General features: G+C 33.6%; 3 protein-coding genes across 4 annotated transcripts in view; 1 reads left to right on the top strand and 2 right to left on the bottom strand.

Moving 5' to 3' along the window:
• Positions 1-1,355: 1,355 nt before the first annotated feature.
• On the bottom strand, positions 1,356-5,949 carry LOC104799824 (MACPF domain-containing protein At4g24290). Its single transcript, XM_010522483.2, has 8 exons — positions 5,621-5,949; positions 4,948-5,243; positions 4,405-4,643; positions 3,823-4,024; positions 3,499-3,567; positions 3,155-3,341; positions 2,423-2,589; positions 1,356-2,261 (listed from the first exon to the last, which is right to left on the bottom strand). Exons 2-8 carry the CDS (start codon positions 5,209-5,211, stop codon positions 1,575-1,577), a joined length of 1,815 nt encoding a protein of 604 aa, XP_010520785.1. The 5' UTR covers positions 5,212-5,243; positions 5,621-5,949; the 3' UTR covers positions 1,356-1,574.
• Positions 5,950-7,463: 1,514 nt separating this feature from the next.
• LOC104799825 (ribonuclease P protein subunit p38) lies at positions 7,464-9,924 on the bottom strand. Its single transcript, XM_010522484.1, has 7 exons — positions 9,780-9,924; positions 8,807-8,900; positions 8,635-8,682; positions 8,484-8,544; positions 8,277-8,402; positions 8,033-8,200; positions 7,464-7,960 (listed from the first exon to the last, which is right to left on the bottom strand). Exons 2-7 carry the CDS (start codon positions 8,872-8,874, stop codon positions 7,844-7,846), a joined length of 588 nt encoding a protein of 195 aa, XP_010520786.1. The 5' UTR covers positions 8,875-8,900; positions 9,780-9,924; the 3' UTR covers positions 7,464-7,843.
• A 5,596-nt stretch (positions 9,925-15,520) lies between these two features.
• Positions 15,521-16,806, top strand: part of LOC104799827 (non-lysosomal glucosylceramidase) — a 6,545-nt gene continuing 5,259 nt past the window's right edge. The window contains exons 1-3 of one of the 2 annotated variants that reach the window (XM_010522487.2): positions 15,521-15,689; positions 16,105-16,175; positions 16,660-16,764. In XM_010522487.2, the coding sequence (XP_010520789.1) occupies positions 16,110-16,175; positions 16,660-16,764 (171 nt within the window). In that variant the 5' untranslated portion in view covers positions 15,521-15,689; positions 16,105-16,109. Of the gene's footprint in view, positions 15,690-15,772; positions 15,980-16,104; positions 16,176-16,659; positions 16,765-16,806 lie in introns of those variants that run through there. The other variant, XM_010522488.1, reaches the window with a different exon arrangement.

A 16,806-nucleotide genomic window follows, 5' to 3' on the forward strand; every position in this document is an offset into this window, starting at 1 on the left:
TCTCTAATTACCAAGAACAACATCTTACCCATTTTCATCCACCTCGTGGCTGCTTCATCATCCGAATCTGCAACAATAGCCTCCACCACCCCATTGTCCACTGTTTCAATATGTTTAGTACCCAAAGTTTCAGCTCTCTGGCGACTTTTCATAGTGAAAAGAATTTACTATCCTGGTTATATTTGAAGAGCAAATATAATAAGTGCTAATTAAATGGCACCCTATAAAATTCTGGCAGTTTCGAACTTGTAGCATTATTATATTAAATTTGGTTATTAGTGGACAATAAATATGACGTTTTATAGTTGTTGGAGTGGTTTTCAATTTTTTACGATAATGGTTTTGAATTTATATTGTATTATCTATTTACTCTAAGAGAAGTATGTCTTTTTCATGTAAGATATATTTTTTATTTTTTTTATTATAATAATCTATTAATAATTTTTTTAGATCAAAATAACAAATATAAGTGTAATAAAATTAAAAAATCTCAAATAATATATAAAACTAATATCAAAATGAGTTTTTTATATAATAAAGATAAAAGTTATTTTAATTATAATAAGCTCACATTTGTTTAATAAAAATACAAAAAGATAAATTAAATGCTCTAATTATATATAGTTAATGAGTATTTTTTATTAACCAATAAAAATTAAGAAAATTGATGATGTGGAGGATGAGGTGGCTTCACCACAATCCTTTAAACATCTTTATTAATATATATAGATAGATTTTAGAAATAATATTTTCCAATAGCTTAAAACTTTGGAAACTTTCACTGAAACCTCATATATATATATATATATATATATATATATATATATACCCGTTGAATAGATATGTATTCCTTCATTTAGCATCATCACGATGATCATCTCTTAATCACAATTTGATCAAATCGAAACTATCCTCGTCCAAATTAACTTTATCACATCTTTAGTTTCTTTAATTTTTCAAAATCTTCTAAATTTTATCGACAAATCATTTTAGAGCATGTCACAAGTGTACTCTCAATACCATAGAAGTACACTAATCTCAACATATTCTATCAATTTAAATTGTAAAACCCTATATATTTAAACTTTTTAGCAACAATTTCAACGCAAGTTACCAAAAATCATCTTGCAATTTACAAATAATACTTTGGCAGCTAAAAATAACAAAGGAGCCAAGATAAATGGATGGGCCAAGAGCCCAATGTCCATTTGAGTATTACAAAACAGTTTGCATAGATAATCTATATCTATGAAATTGGCATTGCTTCTTTGTTTTGCATCTTCAAAATGAATCTCCTTCGAGCCTTTGAGATTTGGAATCAGCCTCCGACACTTTGGCTTCATGGGTTGTCTAAGTGAACACAGAAAGAAAACCTCTCCTCCAGAAGGAAGTGTACAACAAAAACAGACCTCACTTTGTACCACACGAAATCACAAGTGTTTTACAATCTTTCCTTCACTTCTTTCATGAACCTGCGTCCTAACAAACATCGATTCTTCAGACACATACGTGTAAATCCGATCATTTTCATGTTTCAGTGTCCCCGGATTTCGGATGAAAGAATACATTCTCTCCTATGGTTCCTCTATGACTTCCTCCTCGGGCAATATAGCAGTCAACAATGAATACTTTACCTTCAAAGAGATCCTTCCTTTCTCCACGAGTAATCTCGCTCCAGACACAACCCAATACCCGGGTGATTCTTGTGGTCCCCTCATCATCTCCGTCGTGTCGACGAATTTGAGCATCTTCGGGGCTTGCACGGGTACCGGTGGACCGCCCGGGTAGACTGCAGAGTTGATATTCACGTCTGCTGGCCGAGGGGGCGGCTTCTGAGCTGCGGTGAAATGGTGGCTTATAAGGGTTGAGATCAGTCCTGATTTCGGGGTAAACCCAACGGCTTCATCCCATTCGGGATTCTTAACGCGTGTAGCCCCAACAACTGTTGAGAAACTGAGGCGCAAAAACAAGACGTTCTTGAAACCGTGGCTCTCTACCTGAAGTTGAGCACCCGTCACAATAGAAAGATCATCCTCTGATTCGATGGGTGCAGTGCAGACGTGAGAGTAGTTCTTCCAATATACTTTCTCGTAGTATCTTCGATCGTGAGATTCCTGTCGGAAATTTCTATTCGGATCATCTTCAAGTTGGAATATCTTGGGAAGAGAAGACAGGTGTTGCAAATGAATCGCCAATCGGTTACATCTTCTACCCTCTAGGTAAAGCCGCATACCCGTGACTGGCCTCTTACCAACGTCAACCTGTTTCAGAAAAAGGTACTAAGAATTTGAGAAGAAAATAAAAACTACTTGCACAACCGCAATGCATGTATTTATAAGCTTATGCTGTACACTCGGAGTTAAAAAGAGATCAGGTAACATTGAGTAGGATTCCGGATATTTAAGAAGAAGCGAAATCATACAGGAGTGGTGTTCACATATAGCTTAGGTCCCATGAAACTGAACTGCAACGATGAAGAATTTTGCTGTTTCCTTTGCGGTCCAAGAGGAAGTTCACTAAATACTGGCGCCCACTGCCTCGGAAGCTGAAACTCTAAAAACTGTTGCAGCTCTTCAATTGGTGGCTTATCTACAATAAAAACAATCAAAAGATGAGCAATTAAAAGGCTATCCACATTGTAAAGGAAGCAAGCAATATCAAAACATTGAATCTGAGTCAACATAACTCCATGAGAGAAGGCAAAATTAGTATAAGAAGCCAAGAGAACACAAACAGTAGAATTCTTATACATCACAGAACTAGATTTTTGCCTGGACAAGCTATGTGCAACACATCTGATCCTCTAAGCCCATCTTGTCTCTCGAGATTTGAGAAAACAGGATCAACTTCTCATAATATAGAATCAGTAATTCAGATAATTTCCTGCCCTAAGCATGTATATCACACAGTGGCAACAATATCATTATTGATGTCTCAAGGGGCCTCAATGCCTACATTTAGGAAGAAAACAGACCATAGATAAGAATCTAAACAGAGCCTTAGCAGAAAATGAACTTAAAAACAATTTCCAATCAATCCAATATACCTTTCTGTGACGAATGCGTCAAAAGGATCTCACCTCAATGTTTAGGAAAGACTATGATTTAAAATGTAGACAATATCAAGGACAATGTCTCGGACAAAGTTTGCTTACATCTTAGATACAAATTTATGGCATGGCTCAAGAATCCACTTCCTGGAACTCCATTTAGCAAAGACGTAATTGGGATAAACGACATTGAAATTGAGTCAGGCTCCATCTGAACGGTTTGCAGCCATTCGTTATGTGATAGATTTCTATTATCACTCCCACCTCTCCTTTTGCTCATGAAGACAAAGTCCTACAACACAAGTCATTCATGAGAACAAAATCTAGGACAAATGATGAGCAAAGACAAAGGCCTATGAGCAGTAGGAAGTTTCCCCAAGATCTGTGTTACAGATTAGCAACATATTTCAGCTGTCTTCTAAGATTGACTATGGTACTGTAGAATTCACCTCCTTATGTGCATAAGATCCTAACGAGTTTGTATCTGCAAATCTCAGCCGCTGCTCCCTTATTTCTACCTGAAACAAGAATGGGATGAGAGATACGAAAGGACATTCAAGACTCTGACTGTCCTGCTGCATCACGGCATACCAATTTGCATACGTGCATCGTGCAGTCAAAACACTAAAAGATATTTAAAAGCAATTATCTAAGCACATCAGGTAAGGGGCATAAATAAATAATAACCCTCACAAGGCTTATTCATGTGAAACCATCTATATTATCTAGAAATGACACTTTTAAAGGAAGAGCTAAGTCAATCATTCACAGACCTTACTACTTGAATACATTCGTTCTGAAGCCATACTATATTCTCCGCTGGCATCCAGAAACCTCTTATCTGCCACCTCTTTTAACCTTTTCTGCAGATCAGCAGGTTGAAGCTTTGAAGAATGTTGCTGTTTCAAATAAATCACATCCTTCCCACCCATCTTTACCCCAACAATAATATGTGTTCCGTATGTCTCTATAAACCTGGTAACGAAACAATCCAATTAAATGTTTAGATACGAATCCTCCCCTTCCCGGACATAATCGTCAATCTTATCATAAAATAAATGATAAGAAACAAGTAACAGGAAATTGTCACTAAGCCATATCGAAGACTCCTTCAACGGGAACATAAAAGAAATGGCTTGCAGGAAATGGATAAACGAATAACGCAGACAGTTTATCGCTAATGTCAAATGCATGTCACACGCATCAAACATTTTTTGCACACAAAGGCAACAGATAGCAATTATTTCTCCTCTAAAACGAAATTATAATACTTTTAAGATCTTTACAGCTATGTGGAAAATGGAAATGAAACCTTTAATGATGATTCTTATAATTAAATGATTGAAAATGACCACCTTGCCAGTGCAGCAGGGTCCCACGATGCTGGGACAGCCTGCTTGATATGATCACGGAGTATCATTTGAGATTTATCCAAAGCAACCGTGTACAAATTGATGAAAATCCCATCAAAAGCAAGGCTTTTAGTATAGGCTGCGTCTTTCTGCCAACAGCCTGAGAATTCAAACATCATATTAAAGAGGCCTGATGGGATTTTACCGGTCAAAGATAGTTCCTGGTTGAAATGCTCTGCCATCTAGCAAAACATAAGAGAAAGGGATAGCGAAGAACACATTAGACTTCTGGATTGTCATCTACACGGATGTAGGAAAGTTTCTCTCAACAGCACTGCTGAGAAAAGCATTGCATTATCCATACAATTCAGGGGTTAATATACGAGTAAATTAGGCAAAGACTTCAACAAGTGATGCTCTTCCCGCTCAAAACCGTAACATGAACCGCCAATTACTTATACTGTCGAAAGATAATAAAAAACTTGAGCTTTTAAGGCAACTAATGATCTAGACAGGTACAATCAAGGGTACAAAACCGAAATTTACCTGTTGGAAAGACAGAACATCAGAGCTAAACCGCGTACGCTCTCCTTTATCGCATTTTATTGATTTGGACACATTGGGAATTGAGATCCCACCAGGCAAAACAAACTCGCAATTCCCATAACCGTCATCAATGTCAATTAACCGCGAATCTTTGGAATCCCCTTTGCAGTATTTCAACCGTATATCATCAGCTAAATCATAGCCACGGCCAATAGATCCGATCGCAACTTCAGCTGCTTTAGAAGCTGGGAGCCGAAGTGCCATTCTTCAGGTGAACACTTCTATATTCGCCCGAACTATCAACACCAAACAGAATTAGTTCTCTAAGTTCGAACTGACCACAACATTCACCATCTCTTGCCATAACAAAAAAGGAAATAAAGAAGCCAAACCAGGTAAGCATTTCACTCGATGCAAACACCGATAACAAACAATACCCAGAAATCAAAACCAACAAGAATTATTAAAAACAAAAATCCACCATCCTCCACACACGGACAGGATCTCTACCTCCATGGCAAAGTGTCTAATCTAAATAATCGAACCCATGGGTGCACAAGAAAAACGAAGGATACACTAAGCCCAAATAGGTCACGAATTCAAACCTTCACGAGCAAAAGCAGAAGTAAAAAAGCGAAAGCAAAAAAAAAAAAAAAAGAGCTCAAGTCCTTACGTTTGACGAGCATGAATCGATCTTCAAGAGGCCGGCCGATTAGATATCAACGATTGAGCTCAAGCCCACGATCTAAAGGAACACCCAAAAGAATCCAAACACAGCGTCAGCAGCAGCAGCAGATTGGGTTTACGCAAGTCCAACTGCAAAGAATAAGCTTGAAGAGCCGCGGAATTCGATGATCAAGAAAAAAAATCGCAAAATCGAGGAACACGAAGAAGGGGTAAAAACCCTAAATCGAATCGAAGGGCAGCAAATTAGGTCTGTGAAAATAAAAAATAAAAAAATGGAATTAAGATAGTTGGTGGTGAGAGTTGACTGTGAGAGAGCGACTTGGTTTTGGGACGTGGATGGGAGAAAAGTCTGACTGCTGGTCAAAAGTTTGGGTATTTTATTTGGAAGTTTTTGATAATTTGACAGCCTGTTGTTGCATATTAATTTTGATTTGATGCGATTTTAATTTGTTATTAATTTTTAATCATATAATATCAACCAAAAACAGTTACAGTAATTAGGAGTATTTATTTTAGTGAGATAATTTTAAATATGTTTGAATCAAATTTTAATTAAAATTAATTCGGAATTTCAATCGAATGTGAAATAACTAAAAAGTTAAAGAAATTTTTTTAAAAGAGACTAAATTTTAATATGAAATAACTAAAAGTATGATCAAAACAAATTAATATAAAAATAGGATAAATATAATTCTAAAAAATCCAAAAATAGTTCAGAAAATCTAAAATATACAAATAATTATTATAATAATAAAATTAGAAAGTATTATTCTTCAAATTCCATTATTTAATAAGTTAATAACTGTTAAAATCTGCTTTTTTTCTGAAAAGAAATATATTATATTTATTAATTTATCAATTTGAACATGATTATAAAAAAATATATTTATAATAATACATTATTATAAATATATTTGAAATTGAATTAATAAATTAGTAACAATTATTTTATATTTAAATAAACTTGTATTTTATTTTAGTTTAAAAATAAATAGTGAACAAAATATATTGAATGATATAATTTTTTTTATATAAATTAACTGTATAAGGAATAATGTGTAGTTTTAAAAGTAAAACTAAAGAGTATAGTTTATTTTGTGTTTATTTTAAGTTTTTTTAGATAGATCAAAACTTTTTCGATTTAAATAAAACTAGATTTTAGCCGAAAGTTTTAGCAATTTGAAATTCTTCTAACTTGATCCAAGATTTATAAATATGACCAATCACTCCAATCAAGTGTATGAAAACTTTTTCAATCTATAAAACTACATCTTAACCACAAGTTTTACTCGTTTGAAAATTTTTCGTGATATGAAAAATATATATATATATATATGATGGGTGTTAGAAAGTATAAAAAATATTAGTGATATATATAATTACATACAATACAGGTTGCACCAAGGTACACTTTAAACATACATCTCTTCACGTTAGTAATAGTAATAGATGAGTTGACTATTAATATACAAAAAATGTCACGGTATTTGATGTTTGTAGAGGATATAAATGACAATAGATGAGTTTAAAAGAATAAGTCATTAATTTTAAGATTAGTACAATATGTATGGAGAATGAGTACATCAAAGGTTTGCCATGAAAATATTAGTAACAAAAGGGTATTTAAAGCTTGCAATATTCTATACTGTTGAAAAGGGTATTCATGAGAACTTTATTAATGTATGCTAACGAATGTTAGACTACGAAATGATAATATCCGTCCAAAATAAACGTGATCGAGATAAGTATGTTATAACGTATGGATATACAAAATCGATAAAATTCGAATAAAAGTACTAGAAAGAAAATAGAAAAAATATACATAGAAGAACAATTGGGAAAGAGACGTGTATAATGGTTTGTACATATGAAATATATATCGGAAAAACATATGGATAAGAAAGATAGGGATAAACATATGGATATGATGATGACCTGAAATGCCTACAAGTTTCCTAAAACCGAAATAAATGGGCATCAAATACATACAGTTTTGAACTTTTTGTTATCATTCCAACGGGTTTCGATGTAAAAGGAGTCCTTCTCCTCGGACACAATTCGGATCTTCTGTGTAAACCAGGTTCGGTTCAAACCTTGGTGTTAGAATTCCATTTGGGGCTTGCAAGACTCCACCGGTGCTTCTGGGTTCTGGCAAAACCTTCAAACAGTGTCTTCCTTCCTCCACCACCACATCCTAAGCGAAGAAGATTTACGATATTACCGGTGCTTCAACTTCTCCGCTGTCTTGTTCAACAGTATCGATGGCTTGTGGGCTATCTCTCACAAGGACTCCCTCCAGAAGCTGGTTAATGGCGTTCCCTCTGACCTGAGATTTTGAGTTTGGAGCGTCAGGAAGTGAACTCTAGGAAGAAACAGAGATAGAGACAACAAGCAAAACCTTGATGCCGATGGCAAGAGCTGTCTTGAGCTTGAGGAGCTCTCCTAATCTGAGACAGGCCCGTCTGTTGTCTCTGACGTATACAACAGGGACGTTCCTCGAAGCAGCCAAGTTCGGTATATGTTTCGTTAGCATCCTCGGTTTGCAATCTGCTACTATCACCACTGCCTGGGATCTCACCAAGGTTCGTAAAATTTGTTTGGCCCAGAAGAAAAAAGTAAAAGGTTTATCACAAAAGCTTTACCTGAAGTCGTACCGGAGGCCCTCTAGGATTTTGTTGCTTTGAGTCTGTGTGCTGCGGTGGGCTTTGTGGATTAGTCATCCGCTCGAGAACACGAGTGACCTCGTTTATCCCAATCGCAAATTGTTGCTGTTTCATATTATCGTTAAGTCAGGTGAAGGCATTGAAAAATAATCCTAGGCACCTAATAGAAGAGTATAAGATAATAACCTTGAACCATATCTTCTCAGGCAATAATTTTTCGTCAGAAAGCCTCGCTGTCTCAATTCCTCTGTTTCCACAGCAAGAAATAATAACTTGCAAAACTGAAATTGGAAAGAAGAATTGATGGTGGGTTTAGTTTTGGGGTTCGCATACTCACCTCTGAATCAGTTTGAGCAGATTGGCAAGACGTTCACCTTCGATGTAACTACACACCCAAAATCAAAAACAGGAAATCAAAATCATCAGGACCAGAGATTATACCGATAGAGAAACAAGAACCCGATAAAGAAAAGGCTCTGCAATGTACAAAACGGGAAGAATTCACATACTCTGGTTCTTTGGTAGGATTTGAATCGCCTAAAATCTTCTGCTTTTTGCCAGGTTTATGGTCCTTCATAGCAGTTTACCCAGTATGCACACAACCTGTTGCACGAAGATCGCAGCTCAGAAACCAGTTTTGTTCTATGAAAATCAGATGTAATATGGAATACAATTGAGAAGCCAAAATGAAGAATTATCAATTCAATCCGAGATGAAGACATTAACGTTTTGGACATCATTCCACAAAGGACAAGGATTATGCATCGCCACAGAACCCTACATAAACCCTAAACCCAACCAAATGTTCTCTCAACCCAACTCTCAGTGAGGGCAAATACAAACTTCTGATTTTCCTTGAACCAAAACAAAGATCATGTTTTCACATTGGCAATTATTGATTCTTAATTTCTTATAACCATTAAGCAACATGTCCTGATTTTGTTTCAACACAAGAAACTTCATAGATCAAGATAGAAATACATAACATAAACCACTGACGGAGAAATTTTCCATTCATAAAGTGCTTCGCTAAAAACCAAACTGTTCTAGATTCGAGAAAGCCTTAATTCAATCTAATTCTCCCCAAAATCTTCCGATTATGAAAAACCCAATCCGGATTTTGGTAACTTGGATTAGAAGGATGAAGACAGTTTTTCTGGGAATTTTACCAGCGACCTCGCTCAACCGGCTCGAACAAACAACGCATTGTGTTCCTCAAATCTCATGAGAAATCCAACATCAAGGTCGGTTTTACGTAAACGATGCCATCTATAAACTAAAAAACACGTGATTCTACTCGTTTCCGCGGCTCGAATAGGCCGTTTCGCACGACCATGAACTTCAAATCCCAGAGATTTCCCGGTGGAATCGAGGCCGGATTTGGCCGAACAAAAAGACCACATCGTCGGAAGAAGGAGGAGAAGGAGAAGAAAAACAAGGAGAAGGAGAAGGAGAAGGAGAAGACGAAGAAGAAGATCTCACCGGAGGATGAAAGCTCAGCCAAGACAGCGAAGCGGCAACGGACAACGCGGCGGAGACTGGAGTGGAAGACGGCGGCCAAAAACCCTGGCCAAGAACAGGAAAACACAGTACACAGGTAGGGGCAAACTTCAGCACTACACCTTTAGCGTCGCATCTCTATCATCGATACCCTCCAAAAACATAACCAATTATCAAAATACAATATTACCCTTAAAAAGTTAGGAAAAGTCTATCTTACCCTTACTTAGCCTTACCCTTTATGCTCATGTAAACAGTAAGAAACAAAATTCTCTTAATAATAACAATAAATTAAAAATAAAAAAATTATTTTTTTATAATAATTTAAAAATTAAAAATCATAAAAAGATGTTAAGATAAAAAGCGAACGAATATAAAAAGTCGTAAATACAATTAAAAAAATTATAAAAAATAGTTGCAATTGTAATAAAAAAAATAGTAGTAATTGTAACCGAATTCGTCTAAATTCGAATTTATGTAAAAAAATAAATATGAAATTAATTAATAAAAACTACATAAACAAATTAAAACGTGAATTATTTAAAAACCTAACAATTGTGCATCAATGAGAAATATTTAAAAAGTATTTATGGCAAAATTTGTATGAAATCGATCTTGTATTTAAAAAACAAATACAATAAGTCGTATATACTACAAACAAAAGTGGCAAAAAAAGAATAGTGATTTTGATCAAATAAAAGTGGGCCCAACCAAAAATAAAAAAAACCGACATTTTGTCTCGGGAATCGGCCACAACCAATTATTTACTTGATCACAACTCATTTGCCACCAACAAATTCTTATAAAATTGTTAAAAGATCGCGAATTTTGACTCGATTTTATCAATAATGATGGAAATCTACCAATTAAATGATAATAATCAATTTGCATTAATATTTTCAATAAATTTAATATTTTGGTATATTTTATATAATATAGTTGAATGTGTTGATATAAGTTTAGTATACATTTAGTCTTACATATAAAAAAATATACCAAATTTTTAATAAAATTGTAATTTATGACTTAAAACTCATTTTATTGATATAATTAGTATATATCTATCATATTTCATAAAAAATATCGACAAAATCTATATTTTATATAGATATTTTTTCAATTTACGAATTTATAAACAAGTCGTATTTAAGTTGTAATAAATTGGTTTTGACTGATAATAAAATAATATACACGTTTTTCGATATATCAGACTTTTATCTTTTGCACCGCAGGTTTTTTAGTTATAGAATATTTAGGACATATTATATACAGGGTTAAATGAGTCATTTTACCATCATTGAAGTGTAAAATCTGATAAAAAAAATTTTTACAATTTGAGGGTGTATCAATGATAGCTCTGTGATGTCGGAGGGGTATTCTTGAAGTTTGCCCCACAGGTAGTGTCTGTGTGTGACCCGATTTCAGTTTTATAATATTTTAAGAGCATTGAACGTAAGCCATCGGAGTTTAGAATATTTCTAGATTCACCCCTCAATAACGTTTGGACAACAAAAATAGACCTACCGAAATTCTCAATTTGACCCCTTTGTTTTTAAAACAGTCTAGAAATACCCTTAACTGCCCGGTTAAATTTAAAATTCTCAAGTCAATTTATTTTTGTCAATGTGACCCCCATTGAGTTTTGTAATTGTCCTGTCTGGAAACATTTACAAAAAAAAAAATTATACAAATACGAACAAGAGTAGAAACAAGACGACAGAACAGTTGTTATATATATATATATATATATATATATGTATAACAGCAAAATCTGCAGCAAGTCATTTGTTTCCAACAGCTAGTGTGGATTTTATGGTCATCACTACTCAGACAAATTCAACATAGAAAAGCAATTTTTTACAATTCAAATCCTAACTTCACTGTAAAATCTAACTCAATTGCAGCGAAAGTTTATTCAGTATCCATCTATTTGTGTTTGAGTGGTCTGCTTAGTGTGATTTGTTTTACGAGGTGAGGTGTTCGATCTTGCAAGTGATGAGGAGTGCTGAGTATAACTGACTAAAGACTAATTCTAAATTTATGGTAGATGTAGTCGAGTCGAAGGTTTAGAAAACTATTCTGATTATCCAATAAAAGTTTACTCGGTTTTGATAATTAACTAGAATGAATTAGACCGAACAATTGGTGGTTCAGTGGTTTAGAGATGATAAAATCATTCTCAATATCATGGATTCGATTCCATTGGTGGGGAGAAAATGTGCAATTAATTGCATGGCTAAATATTGACTCCAAATCTAGAGAGATTAAGTGAGTCGAATGCACAGTAAATCTTCTGTTTAAAAAGAAAATTAGAATGGATTAGATTGACGTCAGGAGACACATCATTTTTCTTTTTTTTAGATTACATGTCGATTCTGTCAACTCACTCGTTAATCCCTTGAAAAGAATGCAAACTTATGTAAACACAATCTGTGACTATCTCATGGAAGTTTATTCATTATTTATGTATTAAGATTTAAGATTTCTTTTAACGAATTCAAGTTTTATTAGTTAAAACTCTTTCTTTCTAGAGTTGGTAAGTCCAATCGAATCAGTGCAAACCTCTCCTTGTGTATCCGACGTGTTTTGGCTGTCGTGTCTGGTAACCGCAAAACGCAGACGCACAAGCGGTCAAACGCACGCACGCGTCCAAGAATTTCTTTAGATGACGCGATCGGATGGCCTTTTTCGTCATCGTTGCTTTCTATATGGTTTCCCTCACGCAAACTTTAGTTGAATCTGTGTATGATATTTTTTTTTGTATGATATTTGATTAAAAACAATCATTTTAGGTATTTTATTTGTTTTGATTTTTTTATTAAGATTATCAACAAATCTTTTGAAATGTATCTAGTTAGCAATTTGTTAACTATTACACCTAACTTCCCGTATAGAGAGAGAGATGGGATTATATGAAACTTAAAAGTACCATCGCGACAAGAACAAATCAATTTTTAATTAACGTCGTCATCTCATTGGACTGTGACTGTAAAGAGATATGAAGAAGATTTGAGAAGATTACGTAATATTTAGATTTGATTTTATTTCTATATTTTAGATATTTATATTTATTAAATAAGATATTTTATGATTTTGTTTCTGCTATAAATATTGTAATGTTACATGTTGAATAATGAGAAATCCAATGATTCTCCATCTCTTTCTCTATTATGGTATCAGAGCTTCGGTTTTTGTTCTAAATATTTTTTTTATATCAACGATGTTCGTTGAATCCGAAAACGATGATGAAGATGACGATGATATACTAACTTCAATAGTATCATCACCTTGAATATCGTCTTCCATTCATTTTTTTTTTCTATTTTTTTTCCGACGACAGTGTTTATCACTGTCAACCCTAGCCGATGTGCTACTCTTTTTTTTTCTGCCGACCTCATTGTCGTGCAACCCAACTCGCGCATATGCGCCGCACATCCGTGCTACATCAGCCTTTGAATCCGACTTTTAACCTCTTCGATTGGAATACTCGCGCATATAGCAGAAACAAAATCATAAAATATCTTATTTAATAAATATAAATATCTAAAATATAGAAATAAAATCAAATCTAAATATTACGTAATCTTCTCAAATCTTCTTCATATCTCTTTACAGTTTTGTTTCTGAAATGTTAGATTTCGATTAAAGTATTAAATAATGGATAAAATATGTATCTATAATATGGGGGAATTATATACATATAAGAACTTTGCTGGAATGATTTAGAGAACAAATAAATTTTGTAATATGCATCTATAACTATAATCTTTGTAATACCCTTTATATTTTCAAAATTCGTTCGTATTATTATTTTAGGGTTTAAACTTTAATGCAAAGTTTACATTTTTTTTTGTACTTTTACATTTAAATAGTTATCTTCATCATAATACTAATTTTTGGATTATATAACTAGTTGTCTTAGTTTTTTTAAGGATAATAGGTTGTATTTATTTATTAGTAATACGGCTTTATGGATATGATTATATGCATATACATTCGGTCAAAACTCAAAATGATAAACATGTTTTATTTAATTGAAAGCTTGCACGACCGATGTGGCACGTTCGTCCATTGCTTCTCACTTCCCTGTCTCAATTTGAATTTAAATTAAGAAATTTTGCTTTTATATAATATAATCTCAAATATTAAACACTGATATAATCATCTTTTATATGCACATTAATCATTTTTCAGATGTATCAAATCATTCTGTAAAAATATAGATTGTAATAACCAAGTGACAAAATTACATATTTTCAATCAAACTACAACATATTATGTTATATATATGTGTGTGTCTATATAAAATAATTATATGCCTGCCCAACAAAGTCATTTGGGGATCAATGGTTAGAATCTGCATCCCTCACGTAAAATGGTCTAATATATATATATACACCCACACACACATATATATATATACATGTGTACATGTATGTATTGCATGAAAGGAGTTTTATTCAATGACAATATTATGTTGTTTACTTTAACACGTGTGATTATGCGTGTATTTGTCGTGGTGTTTAATTCCTAACAACCTCATATCGTTCTTCATATAATAATTATTAAAACTCCTGAAAAAAAAACCCCTCCAAATCAATTGATTGATTAATTTGCTTGGTTTTCAATGCAATGACATGATAATCATTAAATATATTCTCACGACGGAACACTATTTCCGTTATATCACATCTTCTTGTCGCATGCATTAAAAGAATTTTAAATTTGGAAATGAATTATCAGATGCTTAATGTAAATCAGAGATATTAATAAAGAAATCAATTCTTCAAATGACCAATTAAATCCTAAAGCCTTTAAAAAGTTCATTGAATTTGGATAATATAACATGTTAAGTGTTATTTCAGAAGCCAATCAAGGACAGAAATTCATTTTTATAATACCAGAAAATCTTACATATTTATATCATTATCCCAACAGATGGAAGGTTTATTCTTTGAATTCTAACAAAAAATTCTATATATCTGAAAAGAACTGAATATCCCAAAAGAAATAATTGTGTTTTTGTATGTATATCTAAATTTGAATCAAAATTTTCCATTTCAATTCTAAATAATATACTGTATAATCATAATTTCATTTAAAAAAAAAATCTGTTATCACAGTAATACTTATAGGAAGATATTAATGATAATATTATAAGAATAATATCTTCCTATAATACTATCACTTTAGGTATAATTCTGCTTTCTTAAACTTGTCTTGTAATTCTTAAAAGTTTATGTAAATAATTTTAAATATTTTGCTATTGGAAACAAAAAATATCTATATATGATATTTATTTAAAATATAAAATATCAATGATGATAGATTAAAAAAAAAAACATTTTTCCGAGATTTTTGTAAAGAATTGTGTTTTATTCGGATGTGTTAGTGCGTGATTGCTTTTCAAAAAATTAAACCTTTTTTTGGATATTTTCGCAGAAATAATAGCGTGTTAGACATTGATTCTATGCTTCAAAACTTGAACCATTCAAAAACACACACGGTTTCTTTATAATACACAAAGTAATTATCTTATATTATCTAATTATTTAATTCGGTCGGTCCATGTGGACCAATAATTATTGAGATAATTCGTGATTCTAACTGTTCACCGTTGTCATCCCAAAATACCCTCCTGAGTTCCCTGAAAGTTTACGCTCGTTCAGTGTGTGGGTATATAAGGCAGTAGAGCAGTCATTTTTCGTTGAAAAGTTCCGAGTTGCAGAAATCACCCGCAAAAAAAAAAAAAAAAAAAAAATCCAAATCCCAGAATTCAAAATCCGTTTCGGCTTTGATCATTTCTCCGGCGAATATTCGATTGGATTTGTTCTTCGTCTGACGATTTCATCGTCGTAACTTTTTCGTGTGCTTGAATCCCATACTGTTTCGGTAATTTCTGGGTTTTCTCATCAGTGTTCTTGGTTTTTCTCGCGTTTGTAATCGGAATGCCAATGCCGATTTCTTCTGCGTTCTTTGTCGTTAATCTGGTGGTTTTCGGTTCTGCCTCACGGCTGAAGTGTGCGTGATTTATACATATGGAATGTGAAGTTCTCGGGTTTTTTTGAATGGATGGGGAAAAGTGGGCTCATGTCCGATCATTACACGAATTCTTGAGTTCCATTGATTTCTTCCTAGTTGCTCTGTGCTTTTAACGGCTAGATTTTGGCAGTAGCGTGAAGGTACATCACAAGCTGTTCGATTGAACCCAGAGAACAAAAAGCTTTTAGGATTGTCCACTTGCACAAGAAAGGATTTGGGCATGGGGATTCTTATGGGATTTCTTTGTTCCTTTATTCTGTTTCAGGAACGATGTCTCAGGGAAAGGTTTTGGGTGATGGTGAAGATGCAGAATCCGTGGATTCTTCTGTTTCCAAAGTAATTTTTTCTTTTGCGTATTTTTAGTTTGAAATCTATGTTTTGTTCTTTTGTTTCGTCTGGTTCATTGCTTCTAGGCATAAACTAATTGGGATTGCTTAAACCCCTGAAATTCTGCAATATGATCTATTTTTTTTCCCTTGTAATATTTCATCAACTGTTGGTTCGTCCTGCATCTCCGGAGTTCTGAAGCATTTTCTTGCAGCAGCATGTCTAGTTGTCGACTACCATGATGCTTGTAACCTGCAAACAGACTCTTATTTTGTTATCTTTATATCTGCTGGTTCATACAATGACAAATGAAAAGAGAGAAAAAAGAAAATCTGAAATCCGAGGATTGTTTAGGATGTAACTTTATTCAGAATTGTGGATAAAGGGGTGTATGTTGTATGGCACTGAAATGAGTTCCTGTCTCTGTGCAAGATACTGTCATTTTGATAGTCAATTGACGTTGATCGTATTTTCCTTGATGTGTTAAAACCAGGTTGATCCGGCGAAACCTGCATCATTAACATGGCAAAGAAGAGTAGACAGTGAAGGAAAGATCCCCTTGGAATTCAGTCTGACTGCCAAAGAAATATTTGAGATGGTATGTAGACACGAGTATGTCAATACCAAAACAAAGGGAAAG

This window comes from Tarenaya hassleriana, unplaced genomic scaffold (genome assembly GCF_000463585.1).
Source record: "Tarenaya hassleriana unplaced genomic scaffold, ASM46358v1 Cleome61, whole genome shotgun sequence".
In the NCBI taxonomy this organism is placed as follows: domain Eukaryota; kingdom Viridiplantae; phylum Streptophyta; class Magnoliopsida; order Brassicales; family Cleomaceae; genus Tarenaya; species Tarenaya hassleriana.

Bases quoted from the DNA above. Each gene is read 5' to 3' on its own strand.
- LOC104799824 (XM_010522483.2), bottom strand. From the start codon at position 5,211: ATGGCACTTCGGCTCCCAGCTTCTAAAGCAGCTGAAGTTGCGATCGGA. The intron at 3,568-3,822 runs GTCTGTGAATGA...TTCTTGTTTCAG, and splicing joins GAATGTATTCAAGTAGTAAG to GTAGAAATAAGGGAGCAGCG. The intron at 2,262-2,422 runs GTATGATTTCGC...TTTCTGAAACAG, and splicing joins TATATGTGAACACCACTCCT to GTTGACGTTGGTAAGAGGCC.
- LOC104799825 (XM_010522484.1), bottom strand. From the start codon at position 8,874: ATGAAGGACCATAAACCTGGCAAAAAGCAGAAGATTTTAGGCGATTCA. The intron at 8,201-8,276 runs GTAAAGCTTTTG...GTGAGATCCCAG, and splicing joins GGCCTCCGGTACGACTTCAG to GCAGTGGTGATAGTAGCAGA. The intron at 7,961-8,032 runs GTTTTGCTTGTT...TCAAAATCTCAG, and splicing joins CTCTTGCCATCGGCATCAAG to GTCAGAGGGAACGCCATTAA.